The 19990-nt window shown below is 34.8% G+C and overlaps 1 protein-coding gene across 1 annotated transcript in view; it reads right to left on the bottom strand.

Annotated features, from left to right (window-relative positions):
• Positions 1-7741: 7741 nt before the first annotated feature.
• The window catches only part of LOC121423839 (protein O-linked-mannose beta-1,2-N-acetylglucosaminyltransferase 1-like), a 46318-nt gene continuing 34069 nt past the window's right edge, over positions 7742-19990 (bottom strand). Inside the window, exons 5-14 of the mRNA XM_041619346.1 lie at positions 15343-15441; positions 14633-14760; positions 14041-14143; positions 13339-13508; positions 12414-12472; positions 11079-11280; positions 10070-10195; positions 9241-9492; positions 8546-8655; positions 7742-7914 (exon numbers count right to left, since the gene is read on the bottom strand). Of these exons, the coding sequence (XP_041475280.1) occupies positions 7848-7914; positions 8546-8655; positions 9241-9492; positions 10070-10195; positions 11079-11280; positions 12414-12472; positions 13339-13508; positions 14041-14143; positions 14633-14760; positions 15343-15441 (1316 nt within the window). The 3' untranslated portion in view covers positions 7742-7847. The remainder of the gene's footprint in view (positions 7915-8545; positions 8656-9240; positions 9493-10069; positions 10196-11078; positions 11281-12413; positions 12473-13338; positions 13509-14040; positions 14144-14632; positions 14761-15342; positions 15442-19990) is intronic.

Below are 19990 nucleotides of genomic sequence, written 5' to 3'. Positions count from 1 at the left end.
CACTTCCTTTATTCTTTAGAAATTTTGCGCCTTACCCCACGTTTTGCCTCCTTAAATTTATTGGCTAATTACGCTACTGAATCGGACCAAATCTCTTAATACATGATCACCTTTCAGGTACATTTAAGGCCACCGCACACCTTATGATTGGTCTGGGACTCGATTTTGAAAATAAAACGTAGTAAAATATGATTTAGATAATCAATTGAGACATGAAACAGCTTACTGTTTAATGCTCTAAAATAAATATTCATGTTCAAATCTGTAACTATATTACCAACTGTATCTATAGAATAAAAGTGAATTGATTACCTTGTCATAATGACATTATAGCAATTGTACAATTGGCAACAACTTGAAACTAATTTTGCCTTTACTCCAAAATGAAGACTTACAATCATCCAAAAATGTTGTATTAGTATTCTTATTGTTAATATGAACCTCAAATAAAAGTACGGTAGTATACTTTTCATACACACATTTTCAGAATATACATGTAAGCAAAATGCGATTTGTTCCAAAGTCAGAATGTGGACTAGTCATAAGGTGCACGAAGGCCTTTAGGTGGGTAATAATCGCTTTTTCCCGTTCTGGAGTTATATATACACTGTATGCGTATTAAAAGTAAAATTGTGTAGCAATATCAGAGGATTTGTTTAAGATTATTCTCCAATTTAATTTGTTGATTATTATGTGACTATGCAACAAACAGGGTAGCTATTGGATGTGGAGTAGAGACAATGATGATTTTAAGATGCCAAATCATTTCAAACATGTTTTAATTTTTTAGAGTTCATGACAGTGATATGAGCCATGGAACATCAATGGGATATCAGGATTAGCAAGGGGTAGATCGGTGTATTCATTTGGTTTTATGTGGTATATAGAGGGTTTAGTTTTAATGTCATGAATTTTGGATTCCGTAATTAAAAAAACACTTATCCCAAACATGCAAAGTTATTGTTATAATGTATGGTTGACAATATTAAGAAAGATACCGGTACTTCAATTAATATATATTCTTAAAATCAAATTGAAGTCTTTTAAAGAAACTGCCATTTTTCTGAGTAATGTCATTAACAAATTATATACACTGTATGAATCTTATGCATGTATTAAACCTTGCAACGAACTGAGCTTGAAAACACTTCATTTTGATGATTATCAAGAAAAGGGCATGAACTGTATTTACTCAGGGTGTGGTTTGTAGTTCAGTTATTTAAATAGATTTTATTTTTACTGTTTGGAAAAGGTTTTTGAATGATTCAATCAACCCCAATTAAATAGAAGCCAATAACACCACCATCAAGAATGCATTTGCACTAAACATGTTCTCTTAATGTAGAAGTTCACCCTGAAGAAAACTTTATTGTAAAAATAGCAAAAAAATTAGTAAAAAATATTGGTGAAGGTTTGAGGAAAATCCGTTAAAAAGTAAGAAAGTTATTAGAGTTCAAAGTTTTGGATTTGTGACGTCATAAACGAGCAGCTGCTCCATGTGTTATGTAATATAAAATGCATGAATTTCAAATTTTGTATGGTTCCTGATGACTTAATTTTGTTTTCTATTCATGATCGGGTGTGAAATGATTTGTCTATTTATATACAAAAGGTACAGTGAAAACCATTTTCAATTTTCTGAGAAAATGACATTTCTTTGATTTTTTACCATTCGCTATGTATGAATGCTGCTCGCATATGACGTCACAAATCAAATAATTGAACTTCTAATAACTTTTTAATTATTTGATGAATTTTTCTCAAACCTTCGGCAATATTTTTTATTATTTTTTCTGCTATTTTTACAATAAACTTTTTGTCAGGGTGAACTTCCCCTTTAATATAGAACAATATTTCATTTCATACCTTCTCCTATAAGAAAAATATTTTCATTCATCATATCAAAAATATGGAATTCGCCGAATTCACATTCCAAAATATGTGGGGGGGGGGGGGGAGGAAACTGCTTGCATGATGTAACTAATGAACTTTTAAAAATTCATTAGTCCTTATTCCTTTTAAAAAAATTACATCAAATGTTCACAAATATTTTTCCATTTTTTTTTTTGCTTTCATAAAAATCAACTTATTTATCTGTTGAGTATACATCTTCTTGGGTGAAATATACCAAACAACAGCATAGCTGGCTTTCCCAGTTGAGAGGGTACAAGGTCATGTTGAACCATTGATATAAAAAAGCTGGATGGTGCTTGTCTGCTGCACACTCAACCTTGAAACTACAGGAAAAGTACTCCATTACCATATACAACAGTATATGGGGCCATACCAGCATGACAACAGGCACAAAGTAAAAAGAGTAAAAAGTGAGAATTTGTGCGCGCTTAACCTTTGAAGAACTTTTAAAAGAGCGAGCTGTTGCTACATCCAGTTTTTATATATCTATGTATTGAACCCCTATCCCAGAGGACGTTTGTCCTTGAAGGACAAATTCCCCCCCCCCCCCCCCCCCGAGATGTACTTGATTCCTATCAGTGTATACACAAATAAAGACTCAATTTACAATTGTATTTAAAGTGAGTTTTCTTCTTATTCTTCAAGCATGATACAAAAAAGAGCAAGAAAAATATTATATACATGTGAAATAGGTTTTTCTTCCATCATACACAAATAATACTACATAATTTTCTTACAAAGTATATAGAATATTTTCCAAGGAAAAGAAATCAACATCTAATATACAAACTTAAAACCTCAAAAGAAAAAAATAGATGAACATAGTAGTAGTGCACCTGTGTACCTTAATTAAAAACTAAACAAAGGAACTTTAAAAAATTACATATCAACATGAATGATAATATATGTGTTAACTGTTACATAACTAATGGTATCTCATTAAATTTGTTAGAGGGGGTGATCTTTCAAAGGAGTGTTTGTCCAGTTTTTCAAGAATCATAAAGTTTGGTCACAAGGCTTTTAATTAAAACTTTGTGAACTGTGTGCAATGTTCAATGGAACATTAAATCCAGAAATCAGTGACGTTTGGGTATCCATAGATATTTTTATTTTCAGTTACCAAGGATTTGGATAACCATGGACCTAAGTCCATGGGATAACTACATGTACTCCCAAATAGATATATATATATATATATATATATGTATATATATAAGCGACAGAATAAGGTTAAAGTGATTGGTTAACATTGGTTTGACTTTTAACAAATCTGAGCTAGGTCACACTTGTCACCTGTGTCTGTGATATGTAACAAAAATGACGCCCAGACAAAATTGTGTTCGAAAATAATCATTTAGTGCTTCAAAAATTGAAATATAAAGTGACCGGAAACACCATCTTAATTTCACCCCATACACTTATGTGTACTATTTAGGTGTCTATAAGACGCCTATTTACAAAAGCGGGGTTTGCCTTGTAGTATTGGCTTTTCATTCTCAATAATGGTTGTTTTCAGGGTTTATTAGTTCGAATACATGCACTTGTACACATGTTTCATCTTGGTTTGAGAATATTTTAAATCGGCTGCTCACAAACATAAACAATACCTTTAAAGATTATACATGTATTAGCTCATGGGTTAGCTGGTCATCATCCCCAACCCTTTAGAAATTTACAATGTAGAGCATAAAATGACAAGTATAATTAAATCATCTCTTCAAGCCTTCCAACTGAATGAAGATCCAAGCAATTAGCCATTGACACAGCCACAAAGACTGAAATTTGAACGTCTCAACAATGCTGAAAAGAACAAACTTTCTACAGTGAATATAAACCTGTGCATTTCAAATGAATTTGCATGTTCATGGGGGGGGGGGGCTTTCCAAACCCATACTCTTCAATGATGGGTCTGTGCACCTTGGGTTATGATACAAAAATTTGTTTGGAGATCTTCACCAACAGGGTGTGTGGGGGGGGGGGTGTTCACCCTATAAACTTTTACAATTATGCTGGAACAATCTCAATAGACAAAGGTTTTGGTTGGAGGGGAGGGGGTGGGGGAAGGTCTGGGGAATAAATTGCATGAGGGATCTGGATGAAATACAGGAATGCTCAAAAGAGACCAAGGAAATTCCTATTGAATCCAATATTGCAGATTGTAGGCCATACATGTAGGTTGGGAAAAATAGCCCCCAGGAAAATCAATGCGGGCGAGGGGGGGGGGTCAGACAATTGTTAATACACATTAGCTCGCCCCTCCTAACCTATCTCTGGTCAAAACATTACTTATATCCCTGTACCTAAACTTTACACGTACATGTACCAATGCACTGACTAAATAATGCCCCTCAGTGTTGTACACATATGACAATGGGCACAAGAAAAATGGCCCAAGACAATATTTGAAACAAAGTCATCTTGCAGATGCTCGATGATGAAGTTGGTGTTGCCTTAATTTTTCACATTGATGGGCCATTTTATTACAATAAAGGCAAAATTACATCAGTACAAACATTTAGGACCGAAATGACTTATCCTACCAAATCATGCCATATATTACAAATAAAAGAATGGAAAGAACATATTTCTAAAATAAAAAGGACACTTTATATCAAGAGGTTATGCCAAAACAAAATTTACATCTGTGATTCTCAAGACGGCAGAGGTAGCAAGGTTTTGAGTTTTTTCTTCTTCTTTCAAACTACACATAAAATATTGATACAAAGAATTTCATCGAACTCAAAATAAAAGTAAAGAAAACAAAACTGACTTGTTAAAAAGATAATATACACTGTGGCTTGATGATAAAGTTACAAACCAATTCAAATCACATCAACATGGGTATTAAATGCATACAATATACCTACAAATGAATTAAACATCTATGCATTCTAGGCATATATCCACTATAATAAATATAATTGACCATGGTCATGAAACAAAAAAACATTATGGGTTGCTCATACATAACACAACAAAAATTGGCAACATATCTCAGTTTTTTTTTGTGCAAGGTCGATAAGATATTACGCAACAATAGTTAAAGGGAAAAGACAGTTTGGATTGCATTGCTTATAAATACTTGCAGATCGATCCATTTCTACGAAAGATTAGCGCAAAATGACATCATTATGACATCATTCAACAAGTAATATGATCATCATGTCATGACTTTGTCAACTTAACAGGACAATTCTTTCGTTGAGACAAATAATGCACAGTTATTATATCAAATTTGTCTCACTCCATCTGAGCACACTAAAGAACTGTTGAAGAACTTTGTTGCACCATGCTTGAGTGGGGTTTGACAAATCATTCACTATATTCCTCCATACACTGGCATAGCCTAACAATTCCAATACAACCTAGATTACAATAATATAAAGTTTAGTACTCGTATGAATTTACTTCCAATTCAATATCATTTCTCTTTTCAAATCGCATAGATCCATTAGTCAAGTCCTATATCCCAAAGCAAAGCCTGCTAGCTAAGGTATACTGGACACAAAATGGCGACAATAACTGTTATGCTAATTTTGTTAATTTCACATTTGCATAGGGTTAGCACCATTTGAGCACCGGGCTCTACGTATCCACACAAATGCAATTGAACTATTTTCATTCTCGACACACAATAATCATTATTCTTACAGATGATTTGTTCTCGCATTTTGTTATTAAATATCACTATGCAACTGATTACATAACATGTACAGATAGATATGAAGAGTTTCTTCTCCAAACAGGACAAACCCTCATCAAAATTCTGAGCCAATCAATTTTTTTTCATTTTTTTGCCACATTTTAAATTTCTTAGTGGTTCTTCCTCACATTTTCTTGAAAAGAATTTTTTTTTTCATTTTCAAAGTTAAAAAAAGCATAATTAACCTCCATTCGAAACTTAAATAATTTTTTTAAATAAATACAGGCAAGCATCTCGGTTTCCCTCGATAAATGATTTAGTCCTGCCTCAAAAGAAACTCTTCACATACAACATAAGACACAACATTTTTTCATAAGATCTTTCTATCACACACAAGAATTTCAACAGAAGATTAAAATGTATGATCTATAACAGTGAAGCGTGGTGTGGTTCTACAAGTAAATTCAACAATGCATTACCCTGGCTATTAAGTAACTGAAAGATGATAAAAAAGTAGTTTCACATTCAATCAAAATAATGTCTTAACCTACGTAAAATGTGTGTACTGACGAAAAACAATATAAAATTATTGATTGAACTTGATCCCATGATCTCGGGGTTGATATAGTTATTTACTGGTTGATTATAAAACCCGCCTCGGTTCATCAACTCGTACCTTTATCACCAGGTATCCACAATGCACCAGGAGAGCATTGTATAAAACAATCAGTGATTTTCACTGACGATTGTTATAAGCTACATCTCATTGGCTGGGAACAACTTAGTCACTGACAATCAATGACTAAATTTTTAATTATAATAATAATAATAGACATTTATATAGCGCCATCTATCTAGAAATATTCTATTCCGAGACGCATTGTTATCATTGCCCCGGCCTTGGCTCAAGCTGCCTTTCAGCGCTCATGCATTCAAGAAAATTATCGTACCGGGTACCCATTCACCTCACCTGGGTTGAGTGCAGCACAATGTGAATAAATTTCTTGCTGAAGGAAATTATGCCATGGCTGGAATTTGAACCCTTGACCCTCTGTTTCAAAGTCCGCAGACTAATCCACTGGGCCACAACGCTCACAGTTTTTCGTGAGAAGCTGTCCAGGCCTGGGAGAAGTCATCAAGATTAACAAAAAATTTTATTGTTACATGATGAAATGGAACCCCACATCATCCACATTTAAATGTACAATAATAAATAACTTAGCATGATTCATCAAAGGTTTCCATAACACTACTGCTAAAGGTTTTTGGTTCTCTACTGTAGAAGTACTGGTCATTATCATATCAAATAATCACACGAAAGAAGCTCACACCAATCACAGTAATTCTTTATACAAAATACTGGTTGAATTTAAGTCGCAGAGTTGCCTTGTATTCTACCTGAAAAATCTGTGGTTCAATGATGTTTGTCCAATTATCAAAACTGTTTTTGGGGGGAATCCTATTTTATTTACCAGGGTCTATTTGACATGAAAATTCAATATTTTATGGAAATTGAAAATTTTGTAATCTCTTGGCAATTAATAATTGATCAGTTGTCAAAGTGGATCTACCATGATTTATTTTCCCATAACTTCATAATGGACACGGCTGAATCACATATGGACTATATATAAGTTTAAATCTTAAATAAATATTATTGTAAAAAGGTAGGATACACATGTACATGCATTTGAAACCATTCTGGGATTGTAAATTGGTAAATCGCATTCTATGGGTAAATCCATTATTCATTCGATGATTCATTCACCTCTCATCAATACTTGCACATTATGACACAATCAACAATGACATAATAACAATGATTTTTAAAAAAGTATTTGTGACATACATTTGTGTATTATTATACATCTGTGTATAATCCAAGGCAACGTGTGAAAATTCAAATTATACAAATAGATAAATACATGTACCATCATATAAATATGTTTTTATTCTGCTCATATGAATACTTTCTCTCTCCCTCTCTCCTCTTTTTCCTCACTCTCTCCTTCTTCCCTCTCTCTTTCTTCTTTCACTCCTGCTCTTTCTCTCTTCTCTCTCTCTTCCTCATTCCCCATTCTCTCACTCCCACTCTCTTCTTCACTCTAGTTTCTCTGTTTCTCTCTCTCCCTGCCCCCCGCATAATGTCTATAAGTTATGTTATCCTCTTTCTCTCTCTCTCTCTCTCTCTCTCTCTCCCTCTATCTCTTTTTAATAAATGGTACTATCGCCTTGGCAGAGGATGGAATGACAGAAGAGCGGAGAAGTTTTACGTTCTCTCCATCATAGGTCATCGGGTCTTTCCTTCCTTCTTCTGTTCAATATAGATTGGTTCTACGTCTGTTGGCTTGTATTTTCTAAAGTACAGAAATTGACGAGTAAGAAGGAAGAAGAGAGATGAATAAAAGAGAAGAGGGGAACAGAATAATATATGTATTTATTACAAAATTATACTGCATGATAAATTTTAATCTTCTAGGCAATCCCAAAGGATAATCAACCTTTTTGTACATGCGACTATTCTCATGTCACTTCATGAACTACCGAATCCATTGTAATAAGAGAGCACAAAAACCTTTTCATATGAACTAGAAAATAAAGACAAATCATGTGCAGAAATGGCTCTTATATGGCCGGCCGGGGCTGGATGAACATGTTTATAGACTTTCCTGTGTGCTATTAAACGTAAGGTTTGAATCAGCACTACAGATCAATGTACCATTAGGTAACTTGTTAGTTGGTGTACAAGGTACTGTGTTTACTTTGTAAACAAATAAAGTCCCTGTTTTATTTAACTTATCAATGATCAATAATTCTATTGCAATCTTACTCATGGCCAATCAAAAGCTTCAGAAGCTTTGTGGAACTGTACTGAACTAGGCTATGCTAGACTAAACTGAACTTTACTGGACTGAGCTGAATTAACTGTACTGTACTGAACTAAAGTGAACTGAACAGAACCGAGTAAAGTCAGAGGTAATGACTTACGAATAAGGCGAGGCAGGCACTCCAACAATGAATACATGGTTCTTTTTCATAAATAATCTCCACATTGCCTTGTGGAAACCGCGGGCATCTAGGTCCCATATATGGAAGCACTGAAAAGACAAAGAATAAAACAAAAACTTATTGACAAAGATATACACACAAAAGCCTGTGATTCCTTTTCATTAAATCTTCTTACTTTCTTTATTGACGAAGCAATGTGTTTACAGTGAGCATTAATTTTGAGAGAAAGAAGGTTAAACTCCCCGAACATTGGAAAACCATGAAAAGGAGCTGAAAATCGGCCATCTTTAACATGATGATCCTTAACAACAGATCCCTGTCTCACAAAAAGAACGACTTGGATTGAGATCATTGCTATTGCTATCTTCTAAGTCCACAATTTGAGATTGATCTCAGTTTGATTTTAATATGCATGTTTCTTTTTATTATTAAAATTAATGGATATTTCTTTTCTTTTAGTAACAAGGTATTTTTATTCATTTGACCAATCAGCAATAAATGATAGTACTTGATATCCAATTTGCATTCATTACATGTTGCAATGTTTGGCAAGCCTCTAGCAAGCTCTCATGATGTTTCATGATGCAAATTATCAGCGATTTTCAGTGACGAATTTGCTCTTGAGCCGATCAGATGCAAGGATTTCAGTAGCTTATAACAACAGTCAAACCTACCTTAGCTGTTGACAACCAGGTATCAAAGTCTCTGTCATTATAGACACGTATATACATGACGTAGGTCTCCCCGCCGTTGGGCGAATCGGGGATGAAGGCCTCGTCGCACGGTGATAACCTATGATCAAGGACTTTGGCCTGACTGATCTGACGGTGCATCTCCTTCTCGTACTCTTCTTGGACCATCTTATCCACGTCCTTCAGCTTGGCGTGAGGTGCTGTGTTGAAGGCCCGCTTCTTGAAATAAAGATCCTGATTGGGGAGGGTGGGAGAGGTTACAGAAATAAAAACTGAATATTAGGATAATAATAATAATAGGCATTTATATAGCGCCATCTATCTAGAAATATTCCGAGGCGCATTGTTATTATTACCCCGGCTTTAGCTCGAGCTACCTTTCAGCACTCATGCATTCAAGAAATTAATCCTGCCGGGTACCCATTCACCTCACCTGGGTCGAGTGCAGCACAATGTGGATAAATTTCTTGCTGAAGGAAATTACGCCATGGCTGGGATTCGAATCCACGACCCTCTGTTTCAAAGTCAGAAGACTTATCCACTGGGCCACAACGCTCCAGGATCAGGGTAAATGTATTCAACTTCATACAAAAGTCACAGAATGTCACAGGATCTTCTTTCCTCCTGCTGCCTTACTACTCCACTCGCTGACTCAAACAAGCTTCTCTCATCTACTCAAGCCTCTCTCACCTCTTCAACTCATACCAGCTTTCTACTCAAGCCTGTCACCATCCCTACTACTCAAGCTTTTCCACTCTCAATATTCATGACATGCATTGCTCTACAGATAAGATCACCATCTTCAACAAACCTGGAAATAGCTGTTCATATTAACTCCTTTTGCCCCAAAGTGATACGTCCTTGACACATCCGGTATGATGCATTCCCTTCCTTGCATGTTCTCTGGTAGCCGTAACCACATATCCCAATCCCAAAGCTGCAAGATAAAGTGAATATATGTGTGAAGTTTTTATGTCCATACAAACAATACTTGGTAGTTGACAGACTTCCTTTAAATAATACTCCTGAATGGGATTTAAGTGGAGTTGGTGATAGTATTATCTGCAAGCACAAACTCATATTTGACACTTATACAAGTCTAGAGTTAAGACTAGGCGCCAAAGGCTTTGTCTGTGTCAAATAGCCAGCCACAGTACATAGTAAACTTACATGTATTCTTACTAATTCAGACTCTACATTATGCACTATGCGAATTGTGAAAACCAAGGGTCTGGGCTTGCAGACTAGTGATGGTAGGAGATGGACTTAAGGGGGAGATGGACATTATTAAAAGGATTGCCTTGAATTTAGCATTATGTTGCTATACAATTATTGATGCATCCAGTGTATTCTAGGCATTAATCTTACAAGGAAAGAAAGAATATTTGTACATATTATCATCACTATCATCATCATAATCGTCGTCATTATCATCTCCATCACCATCATCATCATCATCACCACCATCACCATCATCATCATCATTATCATCATCACCATCATCATCATCATCATCATCATCATCACCACCACCTTCACCATCACCATAATCATAATCATCATCATCATCATCATCATCACCATCATCATCATCACCATCATCATCATCATCATCATCACCATCATTATCATCATCATCATCACCATCATCAGTATCATCATCATCATCACCATCATCAGTATCATCATCATTATCATCACCATCATCATCACAATCATCATCATCGTCACTATCATCACTATCATCATCATCATCATCATCACCACCATTATCATCATCATCACATGGGAGCAGTATTGTGATAATCATCAAATCTTACCTTTTCTGGGGTGGGCCACTTGGGTTCCAGTTCATTTTTATAGAGACTTCTTCTTAGCATCCATCCAAGGCCTGGCATAGTCTCTATCCTGTAGAGCAGGGAGGGGTCATTGCTTGTATGCTCGTACCCCTGGTCGTTCCATGCTGATATACACAGTACCGTGCTATCTTCCTCCAAGATGGGGAGAGTTTGGCTGAAATAACTGTGGAAGATAATTAATAATAATATGCACTTTTAGTGAGCATTATTTCTCATATTGTTCCTACTGGGCAATTCCATAAAATCATCAACTTTTTTGTACGTCCAACCCTTTATCTCAAGTCTTACTTCACTTCATAAACTGACCAAGTCATGGTCCTTTGACAACATTACAGACTGTCAAAAGAACAAGAAATCAGAGCTGGAAATTTCATGAAGGTCCCACATATAGGGGGTCAGATGTACACATTTTATGGAATTGCCCTACTAATTTAATTCAATAGATTCTTTCTTTCCTTACATCCACCCCAATACTCCCTGAAACCATTTTTCTCTACTGTTCCTTCTAATGTTTCTTCACACCCTTCTTCATCTTCACCATCTCCAACATTCCTTCACTTCTGTCTTTATTTCTTTATTGATTTTACCACTTCCTCATTATCTTAAGTAAATTCAATTTCATTGCCTACATGTAAGTAGTCTTGGCTTATTAGCAACATACATACATGTATTTCTTATCTCAGTATCTACAAATGTTGCTACTTTTTAATGTTTGAAATATGTAATAAGTCGATTATTTGTACTTTGTATACATGACCAATTCAGCCATGTTAACCTTGAAATGAATATTCCTGTTATGTAAAAATATACCTCCTTCCTCTGTTTGTTCTTTCTCTTTCTTTCATTCTGCACTCATTAGTTTTCTCATTTTTTTCTCTCAATTTCTTTTTCTTTTCACCCCCTCCTCTTGCTGTCTTTTTTCTTCATTCCTTCATTTCTCTCTTTCTTTCACTTTCTGTCTTCACTTTTCCCTTCTCATCCCTATTCTTCTGCATTTCCCTAATCTGCCAGCACAGACCCTTGGATTTTGCAATTCACATTCTGCATCATGCAGAGTCTGAAGTAGTCAGACTAAATTCACAATGCACTGTAGCTGGCTCTACCATCACACAGAGAGTTTGGCATCTAGTCTTCATTCTAGACCTGTCATTAATGTCAATTATGAGTTTGTGCTTGCAGACTAGTATCCCCCTCCCTCTTTCTCTCTCTCTTTCTTCCCAACTCTCTCCCTAACCCTCTAAATCTGCCTCCAATCTCCCCAATCCCACGATCCATCACCACATAGAGTCGGCTTACCTGAAGAAATCTTCCGAGACATCCAGATCTTCTTCCAAGATTATCGCATACTGCGCCCTCTACAGACACAAAAAAAAAATCAAACATAAAAAATTACATTTCTTATTCTCTTTTCTAAATCTCTCAAGAAATAAAATCGCATTCAGGGATTTTACCCCGATTACTTTCCAGACATACAGGCAGAAAGGATGAAGACAAAAGCTGCTGGGATTCAATGACTGAATTCTAGACTCTCATGAATACATTAAAACCATTTCATGTGTAACTCGGTCTTCTTTTCCTGCACTGCTTTCATGAACTCTGCTGTCTATATCCTTTCCACTTATCATGTTTGTATTTGAGTACAAAGACATAGCAGTCTCTTTAACCCATTCAACGCTGGAACCTGGAGGTCCCTGTACAAAGCCTATGGGAATGTCAGAATGAAGGGATTTATGGGTTGAATCATCATCTGTGGGGAACCGAAAGGCCCTCCTGAGAGTTTTTTCTTTATAAACGTTATAAACTAATAATAATATATAGCATTTATGAGGCGCCAATCTATCTAGTTGCCAATTCAGTGGCACACCATATATTACCCCGGCTGTAGCTCCAGCTGCTAAAGGCGCTTGGTGCATTCAAGGAATAAATCCTACCGGGTACCCATTCACCTCACCTGGGTCGAGTGCAGCACAGTGTGGATAAATTTCTTGCTGAAGGAAAACACGCCATGGCTAGGATTCGAACCCACGACCCTCTGAAAGGCGAGAGTCAGAACCACTAGACCACGACACGCCCACAGGACTGTCATACAGTTTTAACTCTTCTATTTGTTGCTTTTATTCGTATTAGGACAACTCCCAAAGATCAAAGTTATCCTGGATAACTACTTGGATTGCATCTGACTAGATGGAAATCTCCCTCGAGCATGTATATATTTACTTACAGGAAACATATTGAATGTGGCGGTCAAACTGGCCTTGTAGTGCTGTGATATCCTGGCATTCTTGACCCCTAAGGGGGTATGTTGTATTCCTTTCAAACCAAAGAGTTTGACCACTTCCAAAGGCTCTTCAAAGTAGCCATCAATGAAGACCACTATCATCTCAGGATTTACTGGAAGAGAGAGACAAAAATGTATGATGCATCGTTATCTAAGGAAATTATAAATAGATTTATAAACCCGAATCTTTCTTATTGCAAAATAGGTGAGATGTTTCTATAAGAAGAAAAATATTTTTTAATGCCTATATAATACATGTATTAGCCCATATAAAACTTTATAGACAATATATTTCATTTTCATTTTTGAAAACAATATTCCATTCAGGTCATGCATGAACCATGCATGTATGTCATAAACGTTTAGCTAAAAACAAATATTTAGGACATAAAAGAGAACCACATGGGGTAATTCAGTATGCTCACAGGGTGAATTTTTTTTTTTTTTATATTTAGTTTGATCATTTACACCTTTTGACACAATTGTGAATTTTCTGTGTTCCATTACATAGGACTTGGCTAAAACACGGACTGACAATTTCCTTTTAGGTGGAAATTTACATACTAATTAATCCAGCACAGCTAGGCAGGCGCTATCATCTTATTTAGAAAATAAGAGAGAACGCTATTATTTATATGAACTTACCTCCATGCGCTGATAAAAGTGTGCTGAGCATTCGATAGAGATAGTTGGGTCTATTACTCGCTATGATTACAACAGGCACATTGAAGACACGATTATTGGCAAACTGCGAGGGGAAAAACAAACGATCAAATCAAGTGTTGAAATAAGATTCGGAACCTTGAGAATGTAATGAGTGAAATCATGAAACTGATTTTATTTGCAATCATGATAAGTGAATTCAAGGATTTAACAAAAATATGAGTATTATTATAAGGTTAAGAAAAAGTATGAGTGTAACAAGAAATTAACCAGAATAAACAATGATGATGATGATGATGATAAATAATAATAAAAATAATACTAATAATAATAATAATGAATGAATGAATGAATAATAATAATGAATTACAGCTTAAATGTATTTATGATTTTAAGCATAAATTAGCATAATTCATTGATAATGAATTTCGAGTAATTGGTGATATCAATTTTAAAACATGGCTATTTATAAATCATTATCATGTGATATAATGTCACTAACATTATGTGCTGTACTGTGGCCCTTTATTTCTGTTCAAACTCATTTGAGAATGTTACCATAACTGGCACCTACCTGTTCAGGATGCATTTCAATGGGGGCTGGGTCCTCACAGCTACATAGACTCCCATACCCCTCTACCTTGGCACAGAACTCCCTCCTCCGTGCATTGGCCTCCGTCTCCGGCCACTGGCACTCACTCTCTACAAATGAAAACAAGAGCCAAGAAAAGCGGGTCAAATATACATGTTTACAGCGAGAGGATCTAAGTGAAACCGACTTGTCGTCAGTGTTTGCTAGCATTCAAATTGGATTCTTTCCCCTTCCCACTAGGCATTATTGTAGTGGCGAAGGAACTACGGTATCTCATGAAGATGAAATTTTGTGGAAAGTTGTTTTGGAGATTTACCATCCCCACTTATCGGATACACATATGAAATTTGAAATTTAATCACAAATTTTCATTTGATTTTAAATTTGTTTTAGCATAATGTTTTCTTTCTCATACGCTTCAAATTTACTGTATTAAAGGATATTTTCTTTTCGATTTGTATGATGGCACCCCCGTCTGTAATTTTTTTTCACTTTGTTTTCCTCTTGTCGTCTCTCTTGTCCCTATCTATATTATCTTTCCTTCCCTTTTTTTCCTCTTTCGAATAAAGTGTCAAGTCTAATCTCTGACAATGTTTCACTTTACATTTTCACTGTTTTATGTAAATTTTACTGTAATACCACGTAACAGATGGCAAGAATGGGGTTTTTGGAACTCAAATTCTTGAACTTACCTTCCTTTGATGAGAGAGGTACAGTAGCTTTGAGTACTACAGGTGACCCCCAGCTAGACAGGTCTGGTGCTTTGTGAAGCTGCTCTGCATATGCCTGGCCTGTATCAAGAACAATTGTGGGGGGCACCAGAAATGTGGAAAAAAAATGTCAATATTCTTGATTTTACACCCAAAACATAACTGATATGTGATGTTTTTACCAAAACGAAAATTGTAATGATTACTGGATTATTTTTAAATAAATTACTGAATAAATTATTATTGAATTGTATTTTTAATGTTTCTTATTGTTGTTTAAGAGTATGCAATTTTGATTCATGTATTCATCCTTTGTAAATATTGATTTTTATTTCAGTGCCCTCAAGGACAGCAATATGTTAACTGATAACACCACCCTGAGTAATTAAAACTGAAAATAAATAAATAATACTGGATTATATTTAAACGATGTAATAGTTATTAATACTAGGCATTTTCATAGCACCACCTACATGCATTTAGATATAATCTATTATGAGGCTCGCTATCATTGTTATTCAGTCTTTAGCTCAAGCCGCCATTTCAAACGCTGTGCATTCAACCTGGAATGAATCCTGTGGGTACCAATTCACCTAACCTGGGTCGGGTGCAGCACAATGAAGGTAAACTTCTTGCTGAAGGCTGGATTTAAACCTGCTACCCTTTGACATTTCATAAAAGCATACTCAAACATATTATGTAACACAACACTAATGCCCTCTTTCTTAGTAATCACAAATGCACAGAATTGGGCTAGTCATAATCTGTATTATATCTGGGGTTTTTTTGGGGGGAGGGGGTCATATGCCGATATACAATTTCCAAATGGATCCATTCAAGCACCTACACTCTCCTGGCATCACTCGATGAGAGAAGAAACAAAATATCTGTCAAACAATTACCTTTTCAATAAAGAAAACAGAATCAAGCCCCTAATGGGATAAGGCCATAGAAAGATAATGTGTGTCTTAGGAAATTAGCAGACATCAAGTCGAGCTGAAGAGCAAACTGGCCGCCAATGCAATTATAGCATTCATGGCATGTGTCACTCTCCATTGAAGAATCAATCAAGATTTGATTTAGAAAGAGCAATTAGGGGACTTACCAGGGACATTGCATTTAATTGATGAATTACTAGGGGGGCCTGAAAGAAAGGAACGCTTTTTTTTGGAAAACAATCAGATTGCAAGTACCAAATCTTTCTGTAATGTCGTACATTCCATCTACACTACTCGGTATAATTCTAAACAGATAGATACAGCATTTACCTATGAAATCTACATGTGTCTTTGAATACCAACTACTGTTACATGCACTCGTAATACTCGTAATACTTCTAAGATATTATTTATACATGTTTAAAAGGTTCAAATAATTACAACAAAGAATAGGAAATGAGGACATTAATTTCAATTCAGTTTAGTTTTTTTTTTTTTTTATTAGAAGTCAAAGACTCTAGTTTTGAAGAAAAGAGAGAAAGGGATGAAGAGATGGATGTAAAACGATGAAAAAGGGGTTAAAAAATGACTTCACAAGGAATACCACAAGAGAGACTATAAAATTGAGAAATGAAATGAATGACAATTAATCAGACATTTTCTTTTAAATATATTTAGCACTGCAACATTTCTTCCATTTGGAATTTAGACAAAAACACCACATAATTATCCAACTGATTTTTTTTCCTCATCGTGCTTTGCCCCAATAATTAATTAATTACATTTTCAAATTCCAGGGAAAAGGAAATCCAAACATTGACTAATCAAAATGTAAATATTTTGCATGCTTGTGCAGGGGACGGCAATCTGAAGTTGTGAGATAGTATATCAGGAATTCTGTCGCAGTTTGTAGAATGATGGATGAGAACATAGTCTGGAGTCGTAAATTCAAATTGGTAATGGCATCAGAGCTTGTTTTTATACATTGAAAGTAGATAGAGAGGAACTTGTATTTTCAAGGATTTAAAACCTGTATTTGAACTACATTATGATAGGTTAGATATTAAATCTGTGAATTGAGTAAATGCAATTCTCATATCTTTGCTCAATATTCAATATTCAAAAAGCAATTTAAAAGGAATTATACAATTGTTTTTTTATAGGTTTTGGAAAGTGAATCATTTGAATTGAGTATCATGCTTTATCCAATGCTCTTATACCTTTTTAAGTGTAATTTTCAAGCTCATCATCTATTTTTATTATCATTTTGTTGACGATATATTGGAATTTGCTTGCATTTTATACATTCTTATGTGAATATGTTACCAATGAGGGGGTTTCAAAAAAGTAGTTGAACTACCTTCAAAATGTTCAGAAAAAAATATTATGTGCATTAAATATCCAGGGTTGGCATGAATATTATGCCAGTGCATGGCCAATATACAAAATACAAAATATACATGTTAATTTACTTTCAAAGGAAACAACATTTTCCAAAGAAAGGGATTTAGAAGCAGACACACACACCTTGAAGGGAAAATAGAACTCATATAGATTAGAAGAATTGTATCAAGAAACTTTATGCCCAAGGGGTCATTTAAGTCTAAACAACACCACCATATTTCCATTATCCCCCCATTCTTCTGTTTAGTCTAGATCTTGAATTATAGCAAGACATTGAACTAATAGTAAAGGTGAATATAAAGATTCTGAGACAAAGGATGATGATTCACAGTGATAATACATAGTGATGATTGAATATATTGTAGGCTTTATTTCCAGCATATTTCTACACCATACACCAGCCTTTCAAGAAAACAAATTTCCCCAATTTTTCCCTGAGGAAGTTTTAAAATTCCCTGATAATTATTTAAACCCATTCCCAGTTTTGCATGTTTTCTAAGTTGTTGCAGTGAATTACATGTACTTTCAGTATAAAAACAATATTAAATGTAAAACTAATTAGTACCACCATAACCAGTCATTCAATGGATGTTGTTATGATATGCAACAAAATGTAACAGATTCTGACTGACTACAGTGCTTTCGACTTTGGGCTGATCAAATTTCCCTGATTTTCCCCTCATTTGAGGCATTTTCCCCCGACTGGAAAAAAGTAAAATAATTTTCCCTGATGGACTTGGAACCCTGATTCATGACATTTTATAATTAAAGAATTATTGTTTTCTATTTTGTTTTTTTTAATATTTCTTTATTTCATTTTTCTTTTTGTATATCTTCTTTCTTGGAATTTAAAAACTTAATAAAAAATGTATTTCTGCCACTTTAACATTTAAATTTATCGATTACATTAATTTGTGATACTATGGAATGTGTACATGTAGTTTGAAGACTTTCTTATCAAATATATGACAAACAGAATATTGTCCATTCAAAGAAGCAGAATGAAATCTAAATGGTAAAATTGCAATAAATGTATCATCATTTGAAACAGACTCCATTCTTTCCAGTTCAAAAGGATATTGCATTGTACATGACAGGAACTCGACAAATGAAATATGTTACTGACGTCATTTTCAGATATCAATAGTACATTATTACACAAATGACAGCTGTTGCATGCTCTCTGATCAACAGTTTTTCAATATTGGTCTATTAAACAAGAAATATTTAATAATGAGAGGAACATTTGTAGAAAGATGGACCCAGACCAATTACTTGCAATCGTTTCTCTCAATTTAAATGTCTAGGTTTACAGGTGCCCTTTGGTGAACCTTTTGACTTTTTCATTTTGATATTTGACACTTTAACAACACCATTAAACTGTCCCAAACAGTCACAGTGATGCATAATTCACATTTCTCTGCCATCAGACTTGCTGGAATTGGACATTTGTCTTTTAATATTTCCGTTTCTGGGCATAAATCAACAAAAATCTTGCAGTCACTCTTTGCTTTTCAGTAATACATATTCAAGAAGTAATAGTCCAGTATACCAGACAGTGTGTCTAGTCTGCCCTATTTTTGGTGAATAATACATAGGGCATAAATAATTAATTCATCAGAAAAGAAAACATTCTGTATTAGTCATTGCCGATGGCAGTGTATTTGAGAAAGTGTACAAGTATGTTAAAGATATTAACATGACTCATTACTCTCATTTTTTCTGCAATCATAAAAAGGCAATATTAATAACTGTCTCGCCTTTTTATGCTTTCATGCCCTGTAATTTTGTCACTGTAATACTTTTTCTAATAAAGCACAGTATCTTTTCAGAAAAACTGGACAATGAAAAGTTAACATCATTTTTACCCTGACTTCACTCATTTCATGGCCAGTCCCACAATCCATTGGGCAAAATAATATTTTGGTTGATTTCTTTTTCTCAAACAGAATGATTGTGTTTTTTTACAAGACTGAAATAGCTGTAGGAATCAATTGCAGACAGATCTGCAATCAAAACCAAGTCCAAAAAGTCAAACACAACTTTCAATTCAACCAATCAGATAAGCCTATTTGAGAAATGTTAAAGACTTCTTTTAGTTGGATTCAAACATAATGCTTCCTGCAACAGGCATTCAAACTTAAAACTGTCAAAATATATCACCACATCTGTGTTAGAGAAAGATTTGGAACAAATTCAACGTGATCAGATGGGTGTATTTAAGTCAAGAATTATTTTTTTTCACATTGCATTTAGAAATATTTCAGCATATGACCAAGAACATGTAA

This window comes from Lytechinus variegatus, chromosome 11 (genome assembly GCF_018143015.1).
Source record: "Lytechinus variegatus isolate NC3 chromosome 11, Lvar_3.0, whole genome shotgun sequence".
Classification (NCBI taxonomy): domain Eukaryota; kingdom Metazoa; phylum Echinodermata; class Echinoidea; order Temnopleuroida; family Toxopneustidae; genus Lytechinus; species Lytechinus variegatus.
The sequence above is the reverse complement of the archived record's forward strand: the minus strand, read 5'-3'. Positions and strand labels throughout refer to the sequence as shown.